At 39.9% G+C, this 12,961-nt stretch overlaps 1 protein-coding gene across 5 annotated transcripts in view; it reads left to right on the top strand.

The window, feature by feature from the left end:
• The first annotated feature begins 1,184 nt into the window (after positions 1 to 1,184).
• The window catches only part of COG2 (component of oligomeric golgi complex 2), a 35,202-nt gene continuing 23,425 nt past the window's right edge, over positions 1,185 to 12,961 (top strand). For 3 of the 5 annotated variants that reach the window (XM_026117228.2, XM_064509267.1, XM_026117230.2), the window contains exons 1-7: positions 1,185 to 1,390; positions 4,007 to 4,168; positions 4,959 to 5,024; positions 6,063 to 6,143; positions 6,726 to 6,829; positions 8,177 to 8,285; positions 10,101 to 10,280. In XM_026117228.2, coding sequence (XP_025973013.2) covers positions 1,319 to 1,390; positions 4,007 to 4,168; positions 4,959 to 5,024; positions 6,063 to 6,143; positions 6,726 to 6,829; positions 8,177 to 8,285; positions 10,101 to 10,280 — 774 coding nt within the window. In that variant the 5' untranslated portion in view covers positions 1,185 to 1,318. Of the gene's footprint in view, positions 1,391 to 4,006; positions 4,169 to 4,958; positions 5,025 to 6,062; positions 6,144 to 6,723; positions 6,830 to 8,176; positions 8,286 to 10,100; positions 10,281 to 12,961 lie in introns of those variants that run through there. The other 2 variants (XM_026117229.2, XM_064509268.1) reach the window with 2 other exon arrangements.

Genomic DNA, 12,961 nt, shown 5'->3' on the forward strand with positions numbered 1-12,961 from the left:
CTTCTATCATGCCTCTAATAACTCATGGAAGATCTAATTAACTCACACGCTGACTGGGAATCATTGGGGTGAGTTGCTGGTGCTCATAGCTTAGCTGGACTCCAATGGAAGCACTTGCTGAGTTAGGGTGGGATGAACATTTGTGATCCCACTTAAACCTAAGCTCTCCAGTGGATCAGCAGGGCTTCAGCCCACCGTTCAGGGTGCATGCTGCAGCAGTATCACAGAAATACATGCCCCTAATGTCCAGTGAGTCTTTTCCATCCTTGTCCATAGAGTTATAGGGAGGGCTGCAACAGACATGCTGTTTCCCATAGGAGTCTGAACTTGGTCCTTGTTTCAACTCACTGAGACAAAATTAAATCTGCAAGATGTATGTGTGAGGGGTGCGAGATCATTTGCTGCCTTCCATTCTGAGGTGGCAAACAGGTGCATGAACAGCAACAGGATGTCTTTTTAGAGCAAAATTCATGTTTGCTAGTACATAAGTGACCTCAAACAGAAGATTTTCATGGAAAGAAGACCTGATGGAAAGAAGAGTCTGTTGAAAAGCAGAAGGATGGAGGAGGTGGATTATGCTCTGACTTGATTCCCAGTTTTGCTGCTGCAGTTTGCTGTAAATCTGTACAGTCCTGCAAAGCAATCGCACCACTGGAGGGAGGCACTGAGGGCTCAGACGGCCTTGCTCCGCACAGCGGGAGGGAGACGGCGAGCGGGAGCCCCCTCTAGGGAAACACCGGTGAGAAACAGGGGAAGGAACTTCGTCGCGCGCGGGGGGGTGCGGTTATGTCACACCCGGAGCACGGGGTCCAGTTTCGGGCTCCCCAGCGCAAGGGAGACAGGGGCTCGCTGGAGCCAGCCCAGCGAAGGGCCACGGCGGTGGAGAAGGGCCTGGAGCAGGCGTGCGGGAAACGGGCTTTATCTGACCGGGGCATTTCCACGTGCAGGTACCTGGCACCCACGCCCGCGGCACGGCCCAGCTACCCCGCCGACACCGGGCCGCGGGCGGCAGACGCTTTCCTGGCAGCGCAGCGGGAAGCGCCGCCCTGGGGGAGGCTCCCCCTAGGCCTCTCCTCCGCGCCCCCGCCATTTTGAGGGCTCGGCGCCCCGCCCCGCGCCGGTGCCGCTCGGAGCCCCCAGGGGGCGCTGCCGTGGGGACGCGCGGCTGCCGCGCCGCGCTAGGCGCCCGCCCCGCCCGCGCCTCGTCGGCGCCGGCGGGTGCCATGTTGGCGGAGGGGGCGTTGCTGTGGCGGCGGCGGTTCCTGCCGCCGTGTCGGGGCCGGGGAGCCGCTCCGTGCCCGGCCGGCGGGGGGCCGTCATGGAGGGGAAGAAGATGAACCTGCCGCGGGGCCCCGACAACCTCTGCTTTGACAAGGACGAGTTCATGAAGGTGGGCGGGGGGCGGCCGTGCCGCGGGGCGCCGCGGGGCCCGGGGCCTTGCCGGGGGAGGGGGGTACAGTGGGGCCGGGGCCAGGCGCTCGGCCTCCCGCCTGCAGCCAGTACTCCGAGTGATTTTATTTTATTTTATTTTATTTTATTTTATTTTATTTATTTATTTATTTTTAATAAGTCTGTGCCTGAAATACAGAAAAGATGCTGAGGGGTTCGCCTGTGCTTTGGATCGCTGCTCTGCGATGCCTTTGCCAGGGTGCTTGTAACGCTTGATTTTTTTCCTGTAGTCTTCAAGTAACGGGTTGTGTAAGACGTTATTTCTGAAAATTGATGGCAGAATCCCCTGTTAGAATCGTGAAATAAGAGCTAGCGATTTTTAATCTGACATCTTTAAAGAGTCTTTGCTTGTAGTTTTCTTGGGAAACTACAAGTCCTTGACCACCACTGAATTCCTATGAGTAAATTTGAGATGCTGTAGCCCTGTGTCCTGTTCTGAGACTTTTATTGCAGCAGAAGGAGGCTTTGGTGTTTGAAACTTTAATTTTTGTTTAAATAAGCATAAAAGACTGAATCTTTACAACTTATAAGAACTCCAAATCATTAGGACTGATCTCTATATTTTGAGTGGGAGAAGTGAGGCTTTTTGTATACCTTTTTCAATGTTTCAGGTGAAAAATTGTGTAGTTTCACTGTAACTGCCCACAGAGACGACCAAAATGTTGAATGTCAGGTTCCTGGGGCGTGTGGTGCCTTTGCTCAGTCAGGGCTGTGTGCTTGCTGCTGCAGTCAGAAGCTATGCAGACTGCCCAGAGGCACGCATCAGTGGCTGGAGGCACATGGTCCCACTGATGTTTTAGCCTGAAAGCCCTGGCAGCATTCGTGATAGGCTGTCCTGAAAACCTGTCTCATGCTCTGTGAAAGCAAAATCTGGAAGCTCATGCCTCTAGCAGGAACCTTTAAAGCACTGCGGACTTGTAGACTCCTGAACCAGCTGCTTCCTGAGTTGTAGGAATGTGACAGCCTGGAAGCTCTTGGGCCCAGAGTATTGCATATTTGGATATTTGGAGGTAGTTTGTGCAGTGAAGCTGCTGCAAAGCTGCAGGCTTGGCTGGTAGGTGACCTGGCAGGCTGTTTGCTGGAGGGTGTTTTTCGTTTGTTGTTTTGTTTTGTTTTTCTTTCTAGCAGAAGATGTACTGAAAGTGATAGGGTTCTCTAAAACATGACTTCTTTGACAAATCACTAGTTTTCATGGAAAACTGGTTCAGATAAAGAAAAATGTACTTAGCTCTTAATCCCAGCAGACTATACTGCAAAAATGTGGACTCACCAAATTTTTTTGCAAGTGGAGAAGATAGAGAATTTTGGAGTAAATTATAGTTACTTGGAAGTCTGTGAGCAAAGGAACCAGAAGTTTGTAGTAGTGACTGTCAACAGTTTATGTGAATGGTAGGCCAAAAAGGTAGTGACATTGTTTTTTTTATGCTCTCACTGTGGTTTCCTATGTCCACATTGATAGTATTTGAACAAAGGTGAGGCATAGTTTCCATTTAATTTGAAAGGGAAACAAAGCTTTAAGTATGTCCTCACTATGGCATCACCTGCCAAGGGCACAAAAGCAGTAGATTGTTTGTTTGTTTCGATTTCTGCAGTTTCTGTTTTACTGGAAGAGTAAAGTAGCATTATTTTCCTGGCAAAAAGTGTCCAAGAAGTACAACTTTATTATCAGTTGCACCAGTATAACTTCCAATTTAAATTGGGACCATGGGTCAAAATGGATTTAAAGGTTTGGAGATCTTTATATGCAACACAGATTTTAACAGTCATTCAGCACCTTCTGTGGTACACATAGATTTGTTTTCTGAAGTCTTTTCAATGAAACACCAAACCAGAATCCTCAGTGATACCAATTCTGCACTCTGATATCAAATATTGACTATATTAAGTTTATTCAGCTTGAGGGACCTCTCTGCCAAGTGTTTCCTTACAAGTCAAATAGTTGTATTTGTAGTCCTGTTAAACATGAATTCTTTACAGTTGCAGTGATACTTTTTGTGTATAACAGGCTAGACTTTAGGAAGATTTGATAGTATTGCTTAAGAAAAAAGAAAGCTTTCATTTCTACCTTAGAACTGTGAGGGACCTGTATTTTCTGTTATAGGTGGTAAAATGCTTCCTTTTGGGAAAGAGCACCCTAGGATCTTCCTCTAACTTACACTGTACAGAGCATTTAAAAACCTACATTCAGCCTCAATACTCACTGAAAAGTAGCATTCATGTTATCAAAAGTAAATCTGTAGTGCTGCAAGATAGGTTAGATCTGGGAAAATGTGTAATACTCTGAAATCTCACTGAGGTCTCATAGTAGGCATTTTGCACCTTGCAGGAAAACTGGCTCTTGTTTCTAATAATGTAATACAGTATAAACTGGAAAACAGTATCCTTGCTGGACTAGGAAGCTATTAGGACTTACATATTTTATTGTTCTTGGACTTCAAGTCAACTGATCAGTTTACTTGCATATGGAACACTTTATTCTGAGGGAGAGGGATCATGTGTGTTCTTGGTTTGAACTTTTTTTATTTGCATCCTTCTCTATTTCCTGTTTCATTTTCAGCCGGATTTCGATGTTGACCACTTTGTATCTGACTGCAGGAAGCGTGTGCAGTTGGAAGAGCTCAGAGAGGATCTGGAGCTCTATTACAGACTCCTTAAAACTGCCATGGTAGAACTCATAAATAAGGATTATGCTGACTTTGTTAATCTCTCAACAAACCTAGTAAGTGTTCTTAAGTTGTACTGTGTAGTTCAAATTTCGTGTGTTTTGGTGTGATTTTTATTTTCCGTATTAGAAAGTACATGGCATTTATTTTGGCATTGTTAGATTTTAAAATGTTTTAAACTGCAGCCCCTTGCAGTAAGAGAAACTGAAAGACCATACCTGAAGAGCTTAGCTTTTGTGCAAAACTGCTGTTGTCCCATAATAACTTTTAGATGAATGCTTTTCATCTTAAAAAGATTAAATTCATTATGAAGGTAGACTTAAGGCAAACACTTTTTTTTTCAACTGGTGATAGTTATAAAACTTGAATAAATCTTTAAAATTGAATGGCAAAGATACAAATATGCCCATTCCAAGGGATTCTTAGGAATCTTAAAAGTATGTGGACTGTAGTAAGTTTAAAAAAAAAAAAAAAAAAGAAAAGAAATCTGACTCTCTCCATTGAGAATTGTAATTTATTTTCAGATGAAAGTGACTTGTCCACTGTATCTGCTACTCTTTCACTCCAATTTATCAGGTTATACAGGGTCCAAGATTGAGGTTTATCATTTTTATTGGAAGATAAGTTTCATAGGTCTAGGTTTTCTTTCGTTTTTGTCTTTGTGTGACAAACAGTCTGGTTCTTTTAATGGAGGCATAAAGAAACATATTTTTGCATTGTACTTAAAACTGAAGACAGTATAAAGGGGGGTGTCTTATCTCAGTTCTTTTTCAGTATCTATAAAATGATAGGCTCTGTCAGTAATTCACATGTGAACTTAAATTTTTTTTATGGTAATTTCTTTAGGTTGGCATGGACAAGGCTCTTAATCAGCTTTCAGTACCCTTGGGACAGTTAAGAGAAGAAGTTATGGTATGTTCAAAACGATCATCGTACACAGTTTGGTAAACTTCAGATCACTTTTATATGATATAGATGCATTCTTTATTCATGTTAATAATTATTTTAAGAAACTCTTCTTTGAAAATTAACTTGTTAGTGAAGGTAATGAGAGGTACTGTGCTTTCAAGCAGGTGTAGTAGCAATAAACTTTCATTCTCTATAGTCCCTTCCGGTCAAGAGTTAAAGGATTCCTTAAGCATGTACATGAGTGGACCCTTGCAAGATGAGTCTATAGTGAAATATTAACACTATTTTACAAGATGAGTCTATAGTGAAATATTAACACTATTTTACTACTTGAGTAACTTAAAGATGGTACTAAATAAGCTAGATACAACACACACTTCTTGCTCAGTCATGTGGTTTAACCTTTAAAGATCATCCTCTTAAAGACCTTTTCTTTCTACTTCTTTCTTATTCTTCCACAGTGGCTTGAAATTAGTGAAGGGCAATTCTTGATGATCTTTCTCTTTGCAGCTGGTTCAAAGGGAAGTTTGTTGCATAAATGTTCCTTCAAAATAGCTCAGCCTTGATGTTTAAAACAGAAATATTTCTACATTCTACACACCTATCTTACTGTACGAGAAATGCTATTCTAAATCCGATTTAAAACTTTAGTTTCAAGGCCTAAAATCATGCTTGTTTTATCGCCTAGTCTTATGTGAAAGGTAAATGTATGGTTTGTTCTCTGTAAGTAACTAAAATAACAATTTTGGCTGAAATAATGATACTTGTGGTGGCAGTATTTTGAGAACAAGTTATACTTTCAGTTATTTTATCTTATTTCTGATCTGTTCAGTTTGAAGGAAGTTGATGTAGTGTCTCTTGTTTCTTCTGTCTTTGAGTGTGTTTTGGAGGGGAGAATAATTAAGTAAAAAAATGGCAGTATGTGAGGACTGGCAAATGTTTAATGTCTTTAAAGTTAGAGCTTAGATTTTGAGTTAAGGTTTTTAAAACTCTCCTCCATAATCGGAAGCCAGCTTTTCATACTGAATTTCTCTCTTACAGAGTCTTAAGTCATGTGTCAGTGAAGGAATTCAAGCAGTAGATGATCAGATGTCTAAACAAGAAGATATTAGAAGAAAAAAGGTACAGCAGGCAAATGATTCTCTTGAAAAGGTCCTATTAGAGTGACCTTTGTTTTTGCCATTAAACCAATGAAAAAGAAATTTTAAAAAGCTCTAGGTTGTCTAGATGCATACTGTGCAGGGATTTTGCACTTGTAAAAATAGTTGTTGAAGTTTTGGGTGGCATACTTATTTATGGTGTCTAACTGATTGTAAATCCATATTTTCTTTTATTGACCAAAAACATGTAGGTATGGTTTGGTTGGCTTTTTAATTGCTCTTTTCTTCCTACTTGTGGTGGTGTATAAACTTGCACATTGTGAATGTAATTGAAATAGAAGTTTAAATTGGGGGCGAAGGGGACCTAACATTGGTCTCTCTGCCCAGCTTGGAATAACTCGGGTATAAAAATGGATGTTGTCCAACCGTGACAAACACTGTTTGTGGGCTTTTATGGACCTATATGAGCAACACTTTTAACTGAGACACGATTCAAGTTGGAGGGACAGAGCTTACACCAGCCAAATGGAAGTCAACCAAAAAACCTTCAGAGTTATCAGGTAATATAAACTGGGACATTAAAAAAATCTTTCTTTAATTACAGATGTGTGTCCTGAGACTTATTCACGTTATTCAGTCAGTTGAGAAAATTGAGAAAATTCTACATTCCCAAAGCACTAAAGAATTCTCATCGTTAGAGGGAAACAGGTAATTAAAAAAAACATCAGTTTTGTTGGTAACTGATGAGATTAACTTAACTTTGTAGTATTGCTGTAGTGGAATGTACAAACATTGGGTTTCAGCTTTGGATGGTAACTGTATGATAGAATAAGTGACTATCAGTTTAATACTTTTCTCAGGTTTAATCTTCTGCATGCTGGTTATTCACAGAACACATAACCTCCAAAGTTCTGAATTATTTGAGGTGCGCTCAGTGATAATGTGCACTTTTTGAAGTTAGCTTACAGTGATTTCCCCCCGCCCCGCCTCTGTAAGTCACTAGTTTTGTCAAGTCTGATGTACTTTCTACAGTCCTGCAGATCCACAGTTTATTGCAATATTGTTTGGAAGTAAAATGTGAAATAGCTCTTCTTGTTTTCTCTGCTTATACATAAATGAAAGGACTGATACAAGAATAGTCCAAGGCAGGCAAGCCACCCAGGCAGTACTTCTGGCAGAAGAAAACTTCTATGACAGATGCCAGCCAGGCTCCAAGTTCTGTTTAACAGCTTCATGGAAAGTATCCTCTCCCTCTACCTTTGGGGAGGAATGGAAGATTTGTTTCTGCCAGTTTGGGAACTGATGCATTAGCTATGTGCTTGAAAGTGTTCACCTGAATACAAATAAAGTGCAACTTACGATGGGGGAGAAAGACAATTTCATGTTCTCATTTGAATTTGAAACTGTCTCTGGTGCTCTTTAGTTCTCTACACTGGACCGTGTAGTGATGAATGGGGGAGATGGGCAAAAGAATACATTAATATCTAGAGGGACAAAGCATATGCAAACCTTCTCAGGCAAGGTAAGGCACTTTACAGAATCAAGTTTGGAAGCAAGATTGTACTTGAGTGGCTCAAAATTTAGGGTAGTTATTGGCACTGTGGAGAAGTGAGGGTAGGACTGTTTCTCTAGAGATGCCTGTCATTAATTTTTCCCACATGACAGGGAAGGGAAATAAGAAACAAATCTGGATGGTGAAAAGCTCTTACCACAGTTGCTCAGCTTTCTAAAACTGACTTTTCATATGACAATAAGCAATGGTATCACTTAGAAAACGGTGCTCTATGCTGCAGAGGCCAGACCTCACAGCTTCTGCCTCATGCATTTCATATTTCATATCTACCTAGATACAAAGCAGTTCTAGTCATGTAATCTGGAAGAAACAGATTATTATTGTATGACTGTAGTAGTACCTTTATCATTAGAATACCAAATATTTAGCCTAAACCACAAAAATTTGGGGAGAGCATTATCTGTCTGCTTCAAATAAAAGGGAGTTGATTTGAAAGGATCTTACTGTGTATTCTCATTTTGCATGTATTGTCTCTGTTCCAGCCCACTTTTAACTGGACAGGTTTTAGAGAGAATTGCCACAGAATTTAACCAACTACAATTTCATGCAGTACAAAGCAAAGGAATGCCCCTTTTGGACAAAGTGAGACCAGTAAGTATTGCATAATAATCACCTTAATGCTCATGGGATCAAGTAAAAACAATATAATTAGCAGACAAATGTCTATTTCTGTAGAGTTTTATTTAATTAGTTTATGGGGAAAATGAGTTTCAAGAAGGTTTTTTGTCATTTGACTGGAAGCCTTATTTCCTCTGAGTATTTATGCTTTGTTTTCTAACTTTATTAGGGTAAATAACTTAGGATAAGAGTAGGAGATAGAACAGATGTATTTTTGTCAGCCTGATATATCTTGCATTATTGCTGGTGAGGCCTGGTTCTAGAGGTTTATGTTGCGTTTTTGTAGCTGCCCTGTACAGACCAGAAAATAAATGGAGTGAGCATACTGAGTGACTGACTTGAATTTATTCAAGTTTGTCTTTTGGTGATATTTGCCGCCCAACTCTGGGTATCCAAGCCAGGAGGCTTATCTCTTTTTAATAACTGTCTACTGTGAAAGATGAATCAGTGCTTTCCTCCCCCCGCCCCTTCCCTATCCATTCATTGGAGAGCGGGAACTAGGGAAGACTAGTACTTAAAGGTAGGCAGTGTCAATATTGCGAAATAGAGATGGGTAATACTTTAAGCTGATTAGCATGGACGCTGTCATCCTTGATGGCTTTCCGAGCTAATGAGATACTCCATTATTCCGGTTTTTCCTTATGTGCATGAGACCGACAGTCTAAACTTCTTTCAGTTGAAGACTTTCAGTACCATTTTGATTTATGGACAGTTCACAAGACTGTCCTGGCCGCTGATTTATCAAGCATGGATGGTAACAGGACTAAATGTGAGCAATAGAGTAGTACTTACGGTGGGAGGACCCTTGATGTTTCCCCGCTGTGTTACTTCCTTAATGATACTGACCAGAACTTCTGTCCTGTACTTGTTGCTGCTAAGGATCACCAGATCATATTTTTCGTGACTAGTAAGTAATTGAGTTACTGGCTTCAGATGTTCAGAATGGAGTCTGTGATCATTTAAGAATAAATAAATAAAAAATAAATCACTTTAGGATGAATGAACACAATACCGTATACGAAAAGACAAGGGAAGATTTGACTGATTAAACTGGTAGCTCAACTGTAACTAGACTAACGTATGATGCTGAACTTGCTTCAAATACAGAATTCTAGCTGAGTGTGACAGGCCAGGAGTGTGTCTGTAGGTAGTGTAGCAATGAGTTGGATTTAGTGGAGGAGATGTTGCAGGAGATCAGGAAAAACGGTTAGCAAACCAGAATATTTGTTGACAGAAGCAGCTGTTTGGCAGAAACCAGAAGCAATCTAATGGCATGTCATTTTTTGCCAGTGTAATTCAGTGTCCTTGTTTTGCAGTAATGTGACAAGTAGTGCTGGGAACACACTGTTACTTTAGCCTTTGACCCTGAGGGATAAACCCTACAGTTGTTATTTCTGGTAACTTACTGAAAAGCTTTTGTGTATCAACCTACAGAGTGGTGAACAGGGAACAATTATTGACCTATTTCTTCAGTATAAATATGACCTTAAATTAGCAGATAACTTTCAACATATAGTGGAAACTGCATTTTTTATTTAACTTATTATAATAAATACTATGTTAAATGGCACCTGCAACCCTTTTAGCTTGTTGTAATGTTCACTTAGTAGTGACAGTTGTCACAACTTGTGTACCTTTTAATTGAAAATTGAAACCTGAAATTAGTTATTTCCAAAAGAATTTTACCTCACTGGTGATGGCAATGGTGTGCATGTGTGTATGTGTGTGTGTAGAGGAGGTTGGTTGTTTTGTTTTGTTTTTAAAACTACATTTGGTTTTTCTTCATAGCGTATTGCTGGAATAACAGCAATGTTGCAGCAGTCTCTGGAAGGGCTGCTCTTGGAAGGCCTGCAGACTTCAAATGTTGACATAATACGTCACTGTCTTCGCACTTATGCAACTATTGACAAAACACGAGATGCAGAGGCGTTAGTTGGTCAAGTGCTTGTAAAACCTTACGTAGATGAGGTAAGATAAAATCAAAAATCCTGGGAAAATTGACTTGGAAGCACATTTATTTCTTCTATTAGCAGCTTCAAAATGGCTTTGTACTATTTTGAACCCTCACGTGATTTCAATGTATTTGTTGTTCCTGCTTAAGGAAAGAGAGTGGAGAAATTCTGTATCTGTCTGCCACCAATTTTGGTTATATCCAGTTAGGATTCTTGTTACCTACATCATATATTTCTTCGGCAGGAGGGAAAAAAACTTAAGTGATGCCAGATGTGACTAAAATAAAATACAATTTACTCTGGATTGGTGGATGTCTATGGAAATTGGATCAGATCTGGGATGTGCCTTTCTGTCTGACTCTGTACTAGCCAAATGCAGAGATAATAGTTCTTAGTGCAATGCCCAGTTCTTCCCATCGTATGAGGAAAGGAGTTTCTGCTGTTCCAAGCTATACCAGGACATTTGCAGGAGAAGGAACGAGTGTGTGTTTGGGGAGCATTTGCTGCACTCTGGGAGGGAAAAATGTGTCAGATGGCCAGAGTCAATTCATGAGGAAACTCATTCTAGTAGGCCACTAGTTTTAAGCTGGGCCAGTCCCAAAGTATTGATTGAATTTTCTGAAACTAGGGGACTTTCTGCTAATTCTCTTGACTGTGCAAATTTTGCTATGCTGCTACCTATAAAATGGTTCCTAGCCTTCTTGTAGCCTTGTTTGTTCTTGCTACTTCTGGCCTGAACCATTGGTAAGCTACTTTTCTTTTTGTTGTAGCTGATGATAATGTAATCCTGGGAGATGCCCTAGAATTGCCAGTGTAGAGGAAAAACTTTTAACTACCGATGAAGGTTCTGTAGTTCAGCGTGTAATATTTTGTCTGAATTTTTCTCTACACTAGGTATAAGACTACCTTTTCTCAGCCCTGTTTTTCTATCCCATACCCTCTTCCCTCCAAAAAAGAAAAAAGATTCATTAATTAACCTGCCACAATAGCATAGCAGTCAGTAAGTCAGTGCAGCTCAGTTTTCCTGGTCTGCATTGGCTGCAGTTGCCATAAAGTATTTTTATGAACCTACAATTTTGTCATGGTAAACTGAGTTTCAAGCTTCTAATGAAAAAAATAAAGATGCATTTTTAAGAAATTTGATACTCTGCTCTGTTTGAAATAACCACATAAAAAAAGTTTATTATGGTTTTAATGAATGTCCTGAAGTGATGTTTCCATAATACCAACACTTTTTTTTAACCCTTTAAGAGGGGGTTGGCACTAAATGTTGACATATTCATCATTGCAGTATGTTGGAAATTCTGTTCAGTTCAGGTGATGACTGCGTACCATTTCAGAGATATCTTTTCCCTAATGGGATCTGAATCACTGCCCTTTTACAACATAATTTCTAGTGCTGATTGTCCTAATGCAAGCAGTTTCCTTGGCTGTCACTGGATTATAAGAGTATTTCATAAGTGTGTTAAATTCACTGTCCTTATAGAATAAGTTGTATTAGGCCAGCACCTGAACAGTGAAGTTGTTGCGCTAAAACTAGCATTACAGACCTTTCAGTAATACTAATTGTGACAAATGGTCCAAAGCTTTCACTATTGTATCTGCAGGGAGGAAAACATTAACGTACAAGCATTGTCTTGGTGATTGAACATACACACTTGTTTCTATCTGTGCGTGTTAATAGAAAGCAGGATAGATCTACTCCCTCTTGTCATTGCCTCTGTAATCCAAAGCACTTCTTAGTGTCTTTGAGTGCTGAGTTACTCTATTCATGTACCTTTACTTTTTTTTTAAACTACTATCACTCTTTAAATGGAGATATTTAACATTCTCTTTGCTCAGTAAACCTGTAATGAGAAGCAGTACGATGTGAGGTATTTTTTTCTTTCTCTGCTTTCAGGATGTTTAAAACAGTTTGTTCTCTACTGATATCTTACAAAAGATGAGACGGCTCAAAGTATAGAGCTAACACTTTTATTAAGACCCATAAAAGTAATGTGAATGTTGTTTCTGAAAGTACTGAATATGTACCTTTAGGCAGTACTGCAGTTCATTTTTCTTAGACTGATGTGCCTTTTTGAGCATAAATGCATAAGTTATGTTAAGGTATTTGCTTTGTTTTGGGGTTTTTTGGGGTTTTTTTTGGTTTTTTTTGGTTTTTTTGGGGGTTTTTTTGGGTTTTTTTGGGTTTTTTTGGGGTTTTTTGGGTTTTTTTGGGTTTTTTGGGGTTTTTTGGGGTTTTTTGGGGTTTTTTGGGGTTTTTTGGGGTTTTTTGGGGTTTTTTGGGGTTTTTTGGGTTTTTTTGGGGTTTTTTGGGGTTTTTTGGGGTTTTTTTGGTTTTTTGGGGTTTTTTTTGGGTTTTTTTTGGGGGTTTTTTGGGGGTTTTTTGGGGGTTTTTTTGGGGGTTTTTTTGGGGGTTTTTTTGGGGGTTTTTTTGGGGGTTTTTTTGGGGGTTTTTTTGGGGTTTTTTTTGGGGTTTTTTGGGGGGTTTTTTTGGGGTTTTTTTTGGGTTTTTTTTGGGGTTTTTTTGGGTTTTTTTTGGGGTTTTTTTTGGGTTTTTTTTGGGGGTTTTTGGTTTTTTTTTGGTTTTTTTGGTTTTTTGGTTTTTTGGTTTTTTTTGTTTGTTTTTTTGTTTTTTGTTTTTTTTTTGTTTTTTGTTTTTTTTGTTTTTTGGGGTTTTTTGGGTTTTTTTGTGTG

The sequence above is a fragment of the Dromaius novaehollandiae genome, chromosome 3 (genome assembly GCF_036370855.1).
Source record: "Dromaius novaehollandiae isolate bDroNov1 chromosome 3, bDroNov1.hap1, whole genome shotgun sequence".
Taxonomy (NCBI): Eukaryota; Metazoa; Chordata; class Aves; order Casuariiformes; family Dromaiidae; genus Dromaius; species Dromaius novaehollandiae.